This window comes from Archocentrus centrarchus, chromosome 10 (assembly GCF_007364275.1).
Source record: "Archocentrus centrarchus isolate MPI-CPG fArcCen1 chromosome 10, fArcCen1, whole genome shotgun sequence".
Classification (NCBI taxonomy): Eukaryota; Metazoa; Chordata; class Actinopteri; order Cichliformes; family Cichlidae; genus Archocentrus; species Archocentrus centrarchus.
Window position 1 is genome coordinate 18,549,369 of NC_044355.1, and position 17,366 is coordinate 18,566,734.

At 42.1% G+C, this 17,366-nt stretch overlaps 1 protein-coding gene across 2 annotated transcripts in view; it reads left to right on the plus strand.

The window, feature by feature from the left end:
* Window positions 1–17,366, plus strand: part of col23a1b (collagen type XXIII alpha 1 chain b) — a 127,652-nt gene that overhangs the window by 90,071 nt on the left and 20,215 nt on the right. For both annotated transcript variants that reach the window (XM_030740257.1, XM_030740256.1), the window contains exons 3-9: window positions 1,416–1,460; window positions 4,235–4,242; window positions 5,500–5,526; window positions 14,354–14,380; window positions 14,463–14,489; window positions 16,309–16,335; window positions 17,195–17,221. In XM_030740257.1, the coding sequence (XP_030596117.1) occupies window positions 1,416–1,460; window positions 4,235–4,242; window positions 5,500–5,526; window positions 14,354–14,380; window positions 14,463–14,489; window positions 16,309–16,335; window positions 17,195–17,221 (188 nt within the window). The remainder of the gene's footprint in view (window positions 1–1,415; window positions 1,461–4,234; window positions 4,243–5,499; window positions 5,527–14,353; window positions 14,381–14,462; window positions 14,490–16,308; window positions 16,336–17,194; window positions 17,222–17,366) is intronic.

A 17,366-nucleotide genomic window follows, 5' to 3' on the forward strand; every position in this document is an offset into this window, starting at 1 on the left:
TTTATTTCTTTAGTTAAAGTTATTACTTTTTTTGTCCTATTTCTTAAATCCTTGAGCTCCACTGTCATTAATAGCTTATTGCTGTTGCATTAAGGAGGATGAAAGTAGAAGAGGCAGACATGAGTAGGAGGTCGGAAAGCACGATTGAGGTCTGCTTGAAAGGGCTGGCAGAGTCAGGAAGTGATTAGGCCACTACAATAATGTCGATAATGACAATAGAAAACATGCACAGAGCCATTTATCTGGAACCAGTGTGGTTCTGATTTCATTATGAGACCAGGGGAGGATGGCCGTACGGAACAAAAGACAGAAGAAGTGAGGTGTTGCCTACAGAAAGGTTTCAAACCATGGGAAAGCAGGCTGAAGGTTTGCTGTCACTTTAGCTGCGCTGCTTTCTCGCAGTGTGTGGAGCTTGTGCAGTAAAATGACGGCAGATTTGCCTTTTGAAATTCATTTCTAGAACAAGCGGAATTTTAAAATGTGCTCTCTGAATGCATGTGTGCATGGGTGAATGAAGCTTAAAGTAGAAAGCACTTTGAGTGCTCAGCAAGAGTAGAAAAGGGCTATATAAGTAATCCCACAAAATATCCTCAGCTTATAATATTCTCGTTGGTGTAATGATATTACAAATAAGGCTGTGGCAAACTGTGCTCAGGTTTGCAGTGTAAATTAGAGACTAATTAGAGACTACAGGCTGTTCTGCTCTGCACCATGAAGCCAACTCTGACATATGGAGAAAACTTGGAAAACCTTTTGTGGCCAGCCACAGCTTCTGAGCCAAATGGGAAGCTTGAGTGATCTTTCTGAGCCTGATCACAAACCTATTTTTCTTTGGGGTGCAGTCAAGTGCACAAGTTGTAAAACAGTACCTCTGTAGAATCACCAGGCAAGCACTGACGCAAATCAATGCAAGTGTAGAAAATGACTCATGGTCTTGTAGCAGCATGAGGTCTCACCTCATCTTCTGGTTCTTCTATAGTTTTCCTCCCAGTTTTCCTCCGGCTTAGCAAGATTTCTCCATCAACAACAAAAAAAAAGCTTTTACGATAAAGGTCGCGGTACGGGCTGCATCACAGCAGGAAAGTTGCTGCATGAAGTCCAAACAGAGATGAATGTGATATTTGCTCGACGTGAGGGGACGCTCAAACGTGTACACGTATGAAAGTCTGAAATGAAAGTCACAGAGTGCATTTATTTCTAAAGAAATCTTTTCCTGTCATTTTATTTTTGTGTCTAGCATCTGAAACTGAAACTACATGTGCAATTTGTGCACTGACATTTTAGCGCGTACGCATTTGATGCCAAGCAGCACTTGAGCAGCAGAAGCAAAACAGCAAGCGAGGCTCAGTCATTTTCTACTCATTCCTGCAGTGCTGATTTTGGCAAGTCACTGCTCTGTCTGTGTGTTTCCACAGGACCTCCAGGAAAACGTGGAAGGATGGGAAGAAGAGGGGATCCTGGTAAGTAATGCCCATCAAATGATTTAATTGTTTATGTTTCCTTTTAACCGCTTTTCCTGGAAGATGGTCTTTTTCTTCATCGCTCTCACACTGTCCCTCTTTTTCCTGTGTGACTGGTAAGTTAGAGGCGAGGGCCCAGTGAAGGCAGTGATCCATGAATCAGGCCACTGGATGATGGGCTGCAGTTGGCCCCTCTCCCTGTCCCTTTCCATTTGCGCCGACATAGTGCTAACTCTGGCCATGTGGTTCCACTAACTTTGCCCAGATGTCAGTCGTTCTCGCTGAGCGGTAGCAGCTGCTATAGTACGAGCCTAATGAGTCTGCCTCGCCAACATCACTGCCCACCATTATGGTGCTGCTTTTTCAATCGATCCAAACCACAAAAACACTCCAAGAGGAACCAGAACAGTGCAAAGACATAACTCTGGTTTCACAAATGTCATCATGACAGATGGAATGGATGTTTTACATGATTCAGTCATCCTGATTTGAGATGGTTCCTATTAAAATTGTGACGCGACAGTATTAGGCAATTTTATCAAAACCTGCAGGATGTGTGTCAGCGTTGTAAAATTTTCATTGTGGTTGTGAGTCACTGAGGTGGATGTTTATAGATGGGATCTGTTCTTGTGAACGTGGTGACTAAGCGGAAGATCATTGGTTTCTGCTTGTCTGCTTTCTTGAGTTTACCTGGTCATTGTGTAGCTGACAGGTGAAGCAAATGTCCCACAAATCCTGGCTCGGTATGGCACCTTTTTCTGTCCCGGAGTGTAGATTTTATGTTGTTGTCAGAAATCACAGGAGAAGGTGAACACCACCAATGTGTTAGTCTCTTGCTGACACAAACATCCTGTGTGTGGTTTGTGCAGTTTGGTTCCCTTTGGAAGTGAAAATATAAGTCTTAATCTTAACGTTCATGAAGTCTCTGTAATTTTCTAAAACTACTGAAAGAACAAGAAGTAAAATTGGATTTGTTAAAGTCAATTTACTGATTTGGTAACCGCATCAGTAAAATAAACTTGATTCTGCTCAGTATTCATTTTATCTCTTTATAAGCTTATTGATGCGACCCTCCACAACAGTCCCACTTTCCCATGTAGGCCCCTCGAGAAAATTAACTGCCCACCCTTGATTTAGAGGATGTGTGCTGCTAAGGTTTCAGCCAAGACTGGACGCCCACTAGCTGCTCTCTGTTCACCACAGATGGTCTGTGTCTGAAGGAGTGATGTGGTTCTGTTTAGGCTTTTTCTTGCATTTCTGAGTTTTTTGTCCTCACATCGCAGCCTGGGTCAGAGTGCGTATGTATATGAAATGGAGAGAGGCTGTTTCGCCATCCTGATGCTGATGGCTCCAGGGCAACATTTTAGAAGGCCAGAAGAGGTTTTTCTTCATTCTCTCAGGGAAATAAAACACAAACAAATGAAAGAGGAGAAGGGAAAGATGAATAACAGGAAAGAGGGCAGACAGAGTAGCTCAGCATCTTAAAATCAGCCCTCACTGTCGACTTCTCTCTTACATTATCTCCCTTATTTTTCTTTTGTCTTTATCATCTTTCCTTTTCTCTTGTGGTTGCCTCTGTTTGTTTCACAGTATTCCACACACACACAAATACACTCCTGTTCAGTAGTTAAACCTGGTCTTTCGGTGTGACTTTCCAAGCCAATGTGTTTGTTTGCCTGTCTGGCCCAGGAGGTCCCTGTTGGCGTGTCTAGACACAACTAAACTTTACAGAGTTGGTCTTCATGGCTCATGAACCCCCAACACCTCCCTCCTGTTCTTCTTGTCACCTGCTCATGACTAAAACATGCATTTTCCATCTCTCTTTATGTATGCAAAGTTCCCGTTGAATCAAAGCGCCCGCTTGAAGGCCACATTAGATTCTGTTCATGTTAACAAGACTTTCTGTCTGTTTAAATTCTAATAAAATCACTTTCCGACACAGGGTTTCAGTCCTGCTTGAGTTTGTATATGTCACATATTATAAATGTGTTAGCATTGCATTAATCACATAATTATCGGTTTTGTTGGCTCAGATGCATATTACACAATAACTAATAAAAATCCTGCTAATGATACATTCACCTTGTAGGGACTTAAATGGTTTATTAGTGCTCCTGGTCTTAGCCATGGATTTTAAGGAGATTATTAAAAAAAAAAAAAAAAAGAACAGACCAAGACCACTAACAACCAGAGGAGCTCTTTGATCGCTCCTTTTGTTTTCTGTTAGACAAAGTATGAAAAGCAGAATGTAGTCTTACTGCCGAGGCTCAACATCAGAGCATTTCAGTCATTTCATCAGAAAGACTGCCCTGGAGAAATCTCAGAGGCATCTCATTCTTTTTTCTTCTTTTTTTTTTTTTTTTTAGTTTAAAGGGACAAACAGTTTGCCAGCACACCCCGACCTTTTCACATCGCTGTTTTTCCACCATCTAATACGCCCTTATGTTCTTGAGAAACAAAGTCCTGACATGACTTCATTTCCTAATGCAAAACATGACCCATTATCCAGCAGTCTGTTTATCATAACGGGTTCACCACAAACTGCACTGGCGGCAGCTCTAATATGTTTGTTCTGTACCATATTTAGGTGGTTAATTGCAGCCATCATCTAACGAACCACATTGCATGTGCAGTTTTTTTTTTTTGTTGCAGACCACTGTTCAGAGGTTGATTACTGTATAAACCAGAACTGCTGTAACTCTTGCATGCTGTGCTTCATGTTTCAGTAGAGATGTGTTTATTTTCTAATGCCTGATTTCTCTTTTCTGTTGCAGGGCCTCCTGTAAGTACAGTTCCGTCTCCTGCAGGTAGTATCAAAATGAACTAATAGGTTGTTAAACAGAGGTTTTAACATCAGTCACAGCGTGCACACACATCCACTGCGCATCATCTGTCGCTGTGCTTTGCGTACAGCCCGATAAACTGCAGGATGAGCCAGAAATCTTTGCTCCCAGAGACATACAGACCGTCACAGACTCACGCACACGTGCATCCACGGAGAATACCAATAAATGGACCCACCTGTGCATGTGGGTGTCCATGACTGTGTGTGTGAGTCTTTCATGGTGATGGTTAGGGAGGTGTGACTTATTTGCAGTGAGTTATTCTCCTCTGCGGGACTGTAACTCCTGCTGACACTCTCAGACAGTCAACAGATAAAACACACTCACACAAAGAGCTGTGCAGAGTGGAAACTCCTGCAGCTGCTTTCAGGTTTGGGATTTTTTTTTTTTTTAATTTATTTGAATTTGAAATGTTGTGACTTGCATGCGATGAGTGACCAATTTCAGATTTTAGTCCTCATTTTTTTTTATATTATTCCGCATGGCACTGATCAGATATGCAGAGGTGGAAATGCTCTGAAACTCACCGTGACGTTCTTCCGGACACATCGGAACAGAACGGCATGTCTGGCCAACAGGGACTGGTTTGATTGGAGGGGGCAAATTGTCTCTGCATCTGGTCCACGCTAAGTGTGCATGAAACGATGTCTTTTTCCTAAAGACCCCCAAAAACTTACAGCTTACAGCCCATAAAGTTGATGGGAAGGTGTGACGATGCAGAGTCACTCACTACTCTGCAAAGTAACAATCTGTCAGTGCCATCTATCCAAGTAATGTGCAGTGGATTTTAGAATATACATAATGAAAACACCTGATCTGTTTTTTCTTATTTGTTTGTTTAATGGAAGCCTATGGCTCATTTCTGAGAGAAAATGGAACAGAAATAAATACCAGACAGATGCCAGAAAATGAGTCAAAAGTTGTAGTATAAACATATGACTAGTCCACACTAGTTCATTCATTTCTAGATACAAATTTAGATTCCATTTACAGTAAATGATTTCATTCAAAAATTGAAGCTTTTGCATGAGTAAATAAACAGTCAGCCACAGTCCTTTAAATCATTAGCTACTTGTCTCCTTTTATTATGTAGGATACCAGGCTACATGTTGACCTTGTGAGTTTGTTGTGTGCAGCTATTAGTGTCTGTTCAGCCTTGTCTTAATGCTTCGTGCTTCAATGTCTAACCTCACCAGGGCAAGGCTGGACGGGATGGATACCCGGTAAATTAGATTTTTATTTATCCTGTCACTCTTTTCAATTCACCCACTTGTGTCTCTGTTCTTCTTTCAGTTGTTTATCTCTGGGTCTACTTAAACCTTTCTACTTAAACCCCCCATATTTATTCTGTCTTTTTTTAATACCTTTATCTTCTCTGCTTTTTTCTTTTAAATGACCAGATTTAAATTACCAGATTTAACTAATCTATCGTTTTCTCGACTTCCTCTTCTTAACCAGTAACAACCAATAACCAGCAATGATATATCCTGCCTGAGAAGCAACTCAGAATGATAATAGGACATGAAACGATACTGATCCCAGGCAGAGAGTAGGGGAATGCAGTGTGTTTAGGCCACGTATAAAAATAAGTAAACATAAAGAGCAGTTGACATAAATGAGCAATAATGTTAAGATATCATCAGTAAACTTTAAACCACAGGAGTGTAAAACCATAGCAATGAAAATGTGAAACAGTCATCCACAAGGCACCAATCAGTGGCTTTTAGCTTCTTGTTGGGCTCTAATATGCTTGGAATAATACAACAATGTACATGCATAACTACTGAATGGAAAGCAGGTTACCAATTTCCATTCCACAAAAACATGGAGCCATGCCTAATGTTAGCCAGAGATATAGCGGCCTCTAGTGGACAGTTGGACTCTTTGTTTTCTTTTTCTTGCCCCCACAATTTATGACATTAAAGAGTGCTGTTGATTTGTGGCTTAACTAGTACTGAATTGTCGTCATCCGATATAAACACACACCTACACAATTCAAGAACTTGTGTTGTATGAGCAGCTGGATATGCTAGAGCATTAGCAGGTATACAGTTATATAAAAAAGGACTTTATGCAGCTTACCCTTCCTCCTTCTGTGGGGATTAAGAGGGTATGTAGCAGCCAGGTGCTGTTAATTAAATGCTCTTGATTATTTGATTGTGTGACTTCTATGAAAGTTTTGGCAGTTTGCTGGTTTGGAGCATTCAGGTCCAGGGTAACAATGCCACAGTCTTCCCTGAATAGACATCCCAGCAAATTCACCCCAAGGTCAGACCATCGAATGCTCAGAGAAGCTGCAAAAAAACCCAAGAGCTTCATCTCAGACTCTACAGGCCTCAGTTAGCATGTTAAATGTTAATGTTCATGACAGTACAATAAGAAAAACACTGAACAAGTGTGGCTTGTTTGGAAAGGTTGCCAGGAGAAAGCCTCTTCGCTCTAAAAAGAGCACGGCAGCACGGCTTAGATTTGCAAAGTTGCTTCTGAACAAACCACAAGACTTCTGGAACAATGTCCTTGGACACATGAGACCAAAGTGAAGATGTTTGACTATAATGTACAGCGCCATATTCTGAGAAAACCAAACACAGCATATCCTCACAAACACCTCATACCAACTGTGAAGCACGGTGGTGGTGGGCTGATGATTTGGGCATGACCTCTTCTGTATAACAAAAGCATTCTAGAGTCAAATGTGAGGCCATCTGTCTGACACCTAAAGCTTGGCCTAAATTGAGTTATGCAACAGGATAACAATCACAAGCACAGCAGCAAATCTAAATCAGAATGGCTGTGCATAAACAACAAAGCAACGCATAAAGAAAAGTGGGCCAGAATTCCTGCGCAATGATGTGAGAGACTGATGAAGTTGCTGCTGAAGTCGGTTCTTTAAGCTGCTGAATCTCGGGAGTGTATGTTTCACAGTTACAGTCATGTTATTTTTCACATGACTCTGACTGTGTTACTGTACATGCCTTGTGAAACACTACCATGTGACCCCACTGGCTGGATCCATGGTGACCCAAAATAGCCACATCATGTTAACTCCCACGGTATCTTTGTCGTGTTGGTTGTGTAGTTTTGGATGTTGGGAATTTGGGTGTTTCGGACTCTCTCTCAGGCAGATTCCCATACAGTCTGCCTGGCACTGCACAGCCCTGCTGACGGGAAATGCCTGCTGTTAATTACACACAGGTGGACTGAGTGCACAGATAAGCGTGTGCACATTTGTGTTTTTTGGAGGGTTTTGTTTGCTTGCTTGTTTTTGCCAGTGTTTCCCTTCATCTTTGTTGTAATCCCAGAGTTGTGGCACATTTTATTGTTTTCTTTTGTTTTGTTTTTTTAACATTGTCCTGGGATGTCATTATTTGTGCAGCGTTAAAGCAAAGCACAGTCTGGTTAATCCTTCCCAGTCTAGTTAGTATAATGAAATCAGTCTGTATAATGCTAAAAGTACATACATGAAGCAACATAACTGGAGGAGCTCAGTCTGATATTGTAAGAGGTAGCTTCCTTGTGTGTGTGTGTGTGTGTGTGTGTGTGTGTGTGTGTGTGTGTGTGTGTGTGTGTGTGTGTGTGTGTGTGTGTGTGTGTGTGCGTGCGTGCGTGCGTGTGTGTGTGATTATGAAGATCAAGGATGCTGTGTGCATGAGCACATCATTTAGCAGCAGCAGAGATGATGGAGTTTCAAACATTAGAGCTTAAAAAGGGCCTTTCTTCCTGTTGGATATCAGTGTTTGTGTGTCTGTGTCCGCATGTGTGGAGGCCATATGTGTGTGGCCTCTGTCCAAACCACCTATAGTTTATGTATGTCTCCGTAACAAAGGCCAGGACTGTGGAAGTGGTCGGAGGTATGTGTGTGGATGTCAGCATTTGAAATGTTTTCACACAAGTATTTTCTCTCAGATGCTCGTATGAAGAGGGCAATCAACACAAATGAGTCAAGTCAGTTACCGGAGAGTGCTGCACTGCTAACTGTGTTGTGCCAGAGACCTGTGCCAACAAGACTTTTTTTTTTCTTTCCGTTTCCATTGCTAAAACAAACAGCTACATTGCTTCCCACTGTTTTTTTTTTTTTTGTCCTTTCCCACCCCTATTATGTCTCTCTGAATTACATACAGTGCCATTTCAAGCTTTTAACCCTGAAGAGCCAGGAGACTGTAACTGTACAAATCTGAACACAATTTGGTAAAATGATCATAACAAGCTGCAGTAGTCCAAAGTAACTAAGTGCCTATAAGCAAGTACTAATAAAGGTACTTGTACTTAATTTACTGATAAAAAACATTTTCTGCATCAATTTATTCTACTGCACTGCAATTTAGAAGTAATTTTTTTATACACGTACAAGTTTTTGTACACAGAAATGATCAGTCACAATATACATTACCTTTCCCTTTGCATGCTGTGTACTGCTACTTTTGATACTTTTTTTTTTTTTTTTGATATTTCCATCAATCCATTAGCTTCCATTTATCCCAAGTTGGGCTGTGATGGAGGCAGGCTAAGTGGACGTCCTTCTCACCAGCAACACTTTCCAATTCCTCTCTAGGAAATCCTGAGATGTTCTCAAGCCAGATGAGAGATATAATCTCTCCAGTGGTTTCTGGGTCCACCCTGGGATCTCCTCCCAGTTGTGCATGCCCAGGAGGCATCCTGACGAGATGCCCGAACCACCTCAGCTGACTCCTTTTGACACAGGAGCAGTGGTTCTGTTCCCTCCGGATGTGTGACTCCTTACCCTACCGCTAAAGCTGAGCCCAGCCACGCTACAGAGGAAACTCATTTCAGCCTCTTGTATTTGCAGCCTTACTCTTTCAGTCATTACTCAGATGTCATGACCATAGATGAAGGTTGGAACATGTGGACTGGTAAATCAAAAGCCTCAGGTTTTGGCTCAGCTATGTGTTTACCACAGCAGCCCAATATACAGTCCACCTCACACTCCACCATCCCATCACTCATGAAGATTTTGGGATACTTGAACTCCCTCCCTTGGAGCAGCCTCTCTCCCCCAACCCAGAGATGAAGCCAACAGAAGCACATCATCTGCAAAAAGCAGGGATTCAGAGAGGTTCCCTAAAACAAATGCCCTCCTTACTCTGGCTATGCCTTGAGATCATGTCCATGAATATCCCAAACAGGACTGAAGACAAGGGGCAGACCTAGTGTAGTCAAACCCCAGTAAAAGCATGCCTGATTCTGCCCCAAGGATGCAGTACAAAGACATGACGGCCCATCACAACTGACCTGGGCCTTATACTCCTACAGTACCCCCCCAACAGGTTCCCCTGGGGGACTTGGTTGTAACCCTTCTCCAGGTCCCTTCTCCAAACACAGGTAGCCTGGATGTCCAGACTCCCATGAGCCATCTAGAAGTCCTGCACGGGTGAAGATCTGATCCCCTGTCCCACAGCAGGGACAAAAACCACATTACTCCTCTTGAATCCAAGATTCACTTACAGTTTTTAAATATTGAATTTATTACTTTGATAAAACATCGGCGCGATGTTTCTCCATCTCTGAAGTGTTGTCAAAGAAACTGCGTGCAGTGTGTGTGCAGTGTGTGTGTACGTGAGCTGCACTTCATTTAGGTGGCATACACATGTTGAATTCATCAGCCTAATTCATGCAGCAGCCCACTTCCAGTGAATCATCAGTTGTATGATAAACAGTGTTAATGAAATGCGGTTTGCGTGTACTTCAAGCATAACACTATGATGTGAATTAAGTGTGTGTGTGTGTGTGTGTGTGTGTGTGTGTGTGTGTGTGTGTGTGTGTGTGTGTGTGTGTGTGTGTGTGTGTGTGTGTGTGTGTGTGTGTGTGTGTGTTTTCTCTCCTCATGTAACCCTTGCCACTTCTTCCCCTCATAAATCACAGCCAAGGCGAGTTTCAGAAAGAGCCTTCCCGCTGTCAAACAATCACAGTCAGGCAGGCTGACAGGGCAGTGCAGAGGGGTAAACACACACCCACGCGCACCAACTGGCTCCCATTCATATGCACAGTCACCAGCGTGCCCAGCCACGAGTGTGTTTATGCACGAGTGCCACTCTGAGACAGGCAGCGGACCTCAATCAGCGAGACCGGCCCTTCAGTACTTTATTGTTCAGCCTTCAAGGCCGCAGAACACAGATCAAAGCCAGCCAGGCACCCAGCAACATGTTGGCAATTTTCTGTCCCAAACAAACAGCACTCTGGAATGCTTTATTGTGTGCTTTGGTTCTTCTTGTAGCCACTGTCTTTTTCTAAGAGTCATGTATCACAAATTGTGCACATGTAGAACTAACACTGAGCTTTGTCCCCATGGTGACATTAAAGTAACAAAAAGTTTTTAAAGACTAGTTTGAGAGGAAAAATTAATGATGTCCCCGAGAGCAAAGTGCTCTCTGTCACTGTCTCCACTTTCATTTTAATTGCCATAAAGGTTTGTCGAGCCTACAGCGTGCAGCATATGCAGTGTCTGTTTCTAGCTGAGACGTCTGCTGTGATGTGCAGACACCAGCGCTTCATGCTGCATCCTCAACAATCACACCCTACTGGATAATTACCAGTCTGCACCACAGGGAGTACAGTAAAGATAGCAAAGACAGCCCTCGGCCTCCTTTACTGGGATTAAGAGACGAGCGCATGCAGACAGACACATGTATGAATCAACGCGCACGTTCACACATAAGTAAACACAGACATGTGCCCTCCTGCAGACCAAGTTATTTCCCAGAGATGTGTTTAACAGCCTTCTAATTGGTGGGAATGTGAGTCAAAGCAGTTTTTTTTAATCTGCTCAGGGATGCTGCAGGATAATATGGTGCTTCAGACACGAAACACACACAATGCCTTTTTATGTGAGTGTGGTTCTTTGTTTAATTTTCTCCTACATTTACTTGAGGTTTTGGTGGTAATCTCGAGCTCTTTTTCTCACTTTTTCTTAACATTAATCTCCTTTTTTTTCTTTTTTTTTTCTTTTGTGTTCTTCTACCCTCCCTCCCTCCCTTTATTCTGCAGCCTGATCCATTTGTGGTTTGAGATGCAAAAAATTGAGCAGCAGCCCCCCCACCCCAATACTCTGACACCCACCCCACCTTTGGTGGTTTTTTTTTTAGCTCAGCCTCAATGAAGCTTTATATTAAAAACAGTAATTAAATCCCTTTGATTCTGTTTGTTTCATATTTATTTAAACTCATTTTGTCATTGGTTTTCAGCAAAAGTCAACTCTTACTTCTACTGCTGATTTAATGAAGCTTATATATTTGAAGGTATTTTATTATCAGTCTTACTAGAGCTCTCGCCACTGCTTGTTGCATAAAATATAGCTTCAGACAGCTCTAGTAATTCCTCAAGTTAGTAGAAATTCTATACTACTAATTCTTAATGTAAGCGATCGGATGTCAGACATTAGCTACAGCATTTTATTACTGAAAATAAACCTTTCATACATGTCTTCACATAGAAAAAGACCCAGACAGCACTTGTACCCACAACTCATGAGGCTCTTTGTCGCTTGTTAGCAGCCATAAATCAGTCAAGTTCTGCTGCAGTCACTTTCAGAGTCAGCAGCAGCCGCTGACCTCGTGATGTTCACCTCGTCTGCACATCCTCATGAGTCTTGAAGGAGCCAGACCCCGATAAATGCTCCCAGATGCAGAGATGTCCCGACTTGTACACACACAGACATATAGTAGAACATACTGTGCATCAAGGGATGTAGACCCAGAAAAGTCAGTGGGACATTTGTAGGGTCGATTAAATTCTCCCACTCGTGAGAAAGTCAGGGTGCTGCTTTTAATAGAGTGATGAAACTCCAACCTGCCTTGTACTGCAATCAGCGAATGATATAAGGAGCATTACATCTTTAGTCTTCATACTGCTCTGAACTTTGGACAGTCATGGTGAAATTATTGCTGTCCAATTGGTCCCAGTCATTTGTTCCACCCTGGTTTCGGCTACCTGCTGCTGACTTCACAAGGGTCCCTTAATCAAAAAGACATTCTGTAAAGTCGCACCGTGCTCTTTATAAATCTCTTTTATAGACTGCTTTCAAGTCTGACAGCAGTCTGTAGCCACGCTGGCAAATTATGAAGCGAAAGCAAAGCAGCAAATGATCAGATGAGCGAGTAATGAGCGCAGTTTCACGTATCACTCCCTCTCTGCTTTTCCTTCTTTCTTTCATCCTTATGTACCTACTGTCCATCCATCAAAGCAGACCAAGATGACACTGTGGTAAGATTGCACTCGTGGGGCTGGTAAATCAGGAGATCATGAGAAAAGCCAAGACTTGTGTAAGCCATGCAAGGCCAGAAATGATGACTGTTAATGATGGTTTCCAGTCTGCAAAGCCACCGGTTGAGCAACCCATTACTTAAGGGACCCTGTAAAAACTGTTAGCTTAACATAGAGCACAGCTGTTAAGAAGGAAGGGGGCAGGAAGTCAACATTAGTCTTTACCGCATACATCACGTATAAGTGTTTCAGGAACGCTTGATCCAAGAGCCAACTATTCCTTCATGTTTAAGTAATCTAAAGATTTGTGCCTTTGAACTGAGTGCAGAGGATGTTCAGTGACTGCTTGTTGGTTGTTTTTATTGAGGTAAACAAAGTGAACATCTCCAACTGCTGTTTCAGCCTTGGCGTGAGGGTAAATAGGGACTTACTGAACTGCCTGTTGTATAATCTCAGCATCACACACACACACACACACACACACACACACACACACACACACACACACACACACACACACACACACGGGGCAGGATATACGTAGCCTTACAATTTATTTAAATGTAAAAATCTAAAAAACTTTTTTCCTTTTCCTACTTTTTTCCCTCTGAAGTTTGTTATTTTTGCTCTCTTCTCCTGAAATGTTTGACCACTTAATCTACTTAATTGCTTTTTCCAAGGCTAATGCAATTCACATTTTTTCATAAGCGATATGAAGACAACACTAAAACATTATGAAATACTAATAAGGAACAGCTGGTTTAGGGTATCTCGCAGAGGGAAGCTTGTCAGTGGACTGAAAACAAATAGTGCCTTCAGTGTTTTTAAGCAATGCTTTATTCACAGCAGACTCAGTAGATTGACCTGCCAGTATAATTATTGGCTCATTATGCCTTATTAAGCCAGTAATTAAAGACACCCTTTTTTTTAAATAGGCCTATTTTCTTTCTTGTTGAGAGCCTAATGAAAAGATTGATACCATTCTCATGTCTGCAGGTTAAATATACGCGGCAGACAAACACACTTTAACTAGCATAAAGACAGGAAACAAGTGGAAATTGTTGGAATTGCTCTCAAGAAAGGTGAAATCTCTAAAGATTAGTAATCAAAACTTTATCAGCACAAAAATGGCAAGTAAAAATTCTTTACAAATACCGACACATGTGGTCCTGAGAGAGGTGCCAATGCTTTCATGTTACTCTCAACAAGCAGAGGGCCAGTCCTAAAATGTTCGAAAGAGAAATGGTCATGTCAGCTATTACTTGGGCTTCATTTATAAAAATGTTCTTATATTTTGTACTTGAAATTCATCATACCTTTATTAATTAAGGATACCTATGCATTTCCTTACAAAGGAGGATTTGTTTTTTTAAAAAAAGCCATGGATCAAAAAAGAAACTCAAGTTTCTTTTGAGATGAGATCATCGTGCACTAATCCAGTCTCTAAAAAAACCCCTCTTCCTTACAAAAGCGTGCTTTTTTCTTAACATCTTAAGACAAAAGCAGCCATTGTTATGTTTGTCTAATTTGATATATGAAACACCTTACATCTGGCAATTTATTGATAATTCCTATCATAAAGCTCATGCAGAGTTCACAGCAGGCGTGGATACATGTGTGTCCCAAATTGCAATAGCCCTTACATAATTGACAAGAAGTCTACACTTCGCTTGGTGACAACCATCATTTCCTTGTCAAAGTAAGGTTTCATAAATGACTGCTTATGTCTGTTTGAGTCATTTTAATAAATGAGGCCCCTAAAGTGGTTCAGTGCTGACAGGGCTCTCTGCACTTTGTACTTGTCATAATTTCTCTTTATTTGATTCCCAACAGGGTCCACTTGGCTTAGATGGAAAACCAGTGAGTGTTCGCAACCAAATTTGTAGTTTGCCTAAAGTGAATGAAAAGAGTTTGATTTTAACTCTGTTTCCTTTCCTCTCAGGGTCCACCGGGTCCCAAGGGAAGCCAGGTAAACTGTCACGCACCTGTTGTCCTGACTTTTTATTAACACGTTCTTATTTAAATATTTTTCTAACTATGAATCCAGGTGTGCGTGGTATTTGGTCTGTAAGACCGGTGAGAGTTTGCTATACCTCATCAATCATTTTTACTTGCCCTAAGGGGCCATTGCAAGTGCGTGAAACACCCGGTAGCCATCTTACTTCCTGTTCCACCTCTTTAGTCATCCCAGGGCTCACAGCCACACGGGAGTCTTAGCTCAGCTGAGCCAAGTGTTGAAATCCCCTTTGCGCTCCCATCCATCAACCCACGCCTGAAACGCTGTTGCAGTCCGAGGCACACCCAGGTGCAGCATGGAAGCAGGTGAAGCAGAGCGAATGGGTTACACACCATTTGGGAAAGTAAGAAAGAGATTAGTTTATAACCGTCAACAGAGGCTTTTTAAAAAGTCATTATGTGCCCTCCACCCTTCCTTCAGCACATGTCTGTGCTCACCCACAAGAGGAGTAAGTCATCAGCTGAAATGTAAACCCCTCTTAGCATAATGAGAGCTGTTCCTCTCCAAATACCATCAAACTGTTGTTTCCTGCGAAAGGAGTCCTGAGGCTGGGCGTATCCTTTAATAGGTTTCTGCCCATCAACAAGGGTCTGCCATAAAACCTCAGAAGGCATGACTCATGACCAGAATCGCCTACAAACGCAAAGGATGTAAGAAGACATGAAAACAAGAGAATAAAGGGGGGGGAAACATGCCGAGCGTTTTTGATCTGCGTGTGACTTTTTCCAAAATCAATAATGATCTGTCACGCTGCTTTTTTATGTGCTGGCATTTGTTTGTTTGTTTTTTTCTTTTCGAATCAATTGTAAAACGAGTGATTTTTTTATAATTTCCTCTTTTAAAATGTCATTCCTGCACACAAAATACACAGCAAATGAAATAAAACCAGATGTGGAAATCAGTTCATTGAGAAGCAGCTCCCTAACAAGCTGCATTTTCTAAAGTTTTGGATCTTTAGAATGAGGAAAATTTAATGTAAAGTTTGTCTTGTCTGAACAATTTCTGGTTTAGCTCTGAATTTTTAAATGTAAAAGATGACATCAAGCTCCCTCCCCCCTGAGCTGAAAGGAGATAAGCTGCTGTCTGTCATCATGTGGATAGTCACATTAACACACTCCTTGTCCTCTTTGGCGTTGGACTCTTGAACACAATCAGAGCTCCAGCTCTGGCAGACAGAGAAGGCATGGAAGAGGGTACAAATGAGAGCGAAAGGCTCCAAAAGCTTCAAGGCAGATTTGAAGCCAGGGGACTGAGAAACAGCAAACACAGGGAACAGGAGGAGTGGAAGAATGGACAGACTGCAAATAGAAAGGTGAAGAATCTAGCCTAAATAGTGACTTGGCTTTAAGAGGTACGATCTGTCAAACTGTCTGGCACAAAGTGGGACCGTGTATCAGTATAGAAGTGCACAGGGATGTTTGACACCCCGTGTTTTTTTGTTAGCACTTCAACATTCCTCATCTAAAACATCCCAAGAGTGACTGATGGAGGAACAAAGGTTTTATCTCTAAGAAAAATTTTATCTCTCAAAGAGACTCTCACAACAAGCTTGAGTCGAATGGTATTCTTACTGTGAAATACGTTCAGACAAAAGTGATTTTTGGATTGAGCAGTCTTCATTAATCCATTAAGCAGAATAACTGCCTCGTCTTACTGTTTGATTGAAAGCTCCCCTCTGAAGTGCAGCTGAAGATGCGTGTGATGTATCTTGCTTCTATGATAAATGATTTATCTTGACCAAGTGTCTCTGATTTTCTCCTCCCTCCTACAGGGACCAGCTGGACCCAAGGGGGAAAAGGTATGCCTCAATATGGATTTCAAAAGCCCTGCTAGACAAGTCAATGCACTGTACTAGTGTATCTCAAACGCTGATTTATAGGCAGAAGGTGGGAGCACATTTGCACACGCAACCTCACCGTCGCCCTCCCACGTTCATCTTTTCACTGCCTGTCTATCAGACGAGCCGTAGATTACATTTAGTTATGCGGGAGCTCGTGTGTCTCTGCACATTCTCACGTCAAGGTAATAAGCAGGTTTACAGGCCTTTCGCAAAGCTCGACAATAGCCAGATGTTTTCCCGCTCTGTGAACCTCTGTCCAGCCGAAGATCTTAGCAACCATGAGAGCCATAAGTGCTGGCAAGAGGAGCCTTGTCGTGTGGTCGTTTGTCTCCGCGCTGTTGGTTAACTCTGTATATGTTCAAGTCTGCGTTTTAGAAGAATCACAAGGACAAACACAACTGCAGTAAACTGCATCTGTCAGAGCAGGAATCAGCCTGATTAATGGGGGATTGCGTCTGACAGATGAAGCTGTGGTTTGGAAAATTGGCTCACTTCATGTAATCATGCTAGGAGCCCTGTGATGAGAACATGAACTCTAAAATCCTGATCAAAAATCAGCTGGCCTCAGCATGTGCGCTACCCTTTTACCTAATTGATTTTGTGTTGTCAGATGATTTATGGCCTACTAAATGATTTATACAATAAATGTCAGGCAGATGACCTTTGAACCACTTCCTTTCCATAACCAAATATTCCATTTTAAGCCTGTCTGTCACCGCTGCGCCACAGTAGCTGAGCTCTTTTGGATATCTGCTCCGCTGCACGGTTACAGTGCTAATAACTGCTGACAATTGTTATTTTCCTGTTTTTCTTCCAGGGTGACCAAGGAGACATTGGGCCAAGGGTAAGTCAGTGTTTTCTGTCTTCAGCAAGAAGGTTAAATATGTTGTTTTTGGCTGTTATATGCACATTTTAGAAGCTATGTCCTCACTGCAGCTGACTCTAGAGAAAAGATGTTGTCCTTGATGTGTTTTTTTTCTCTGAGCAAT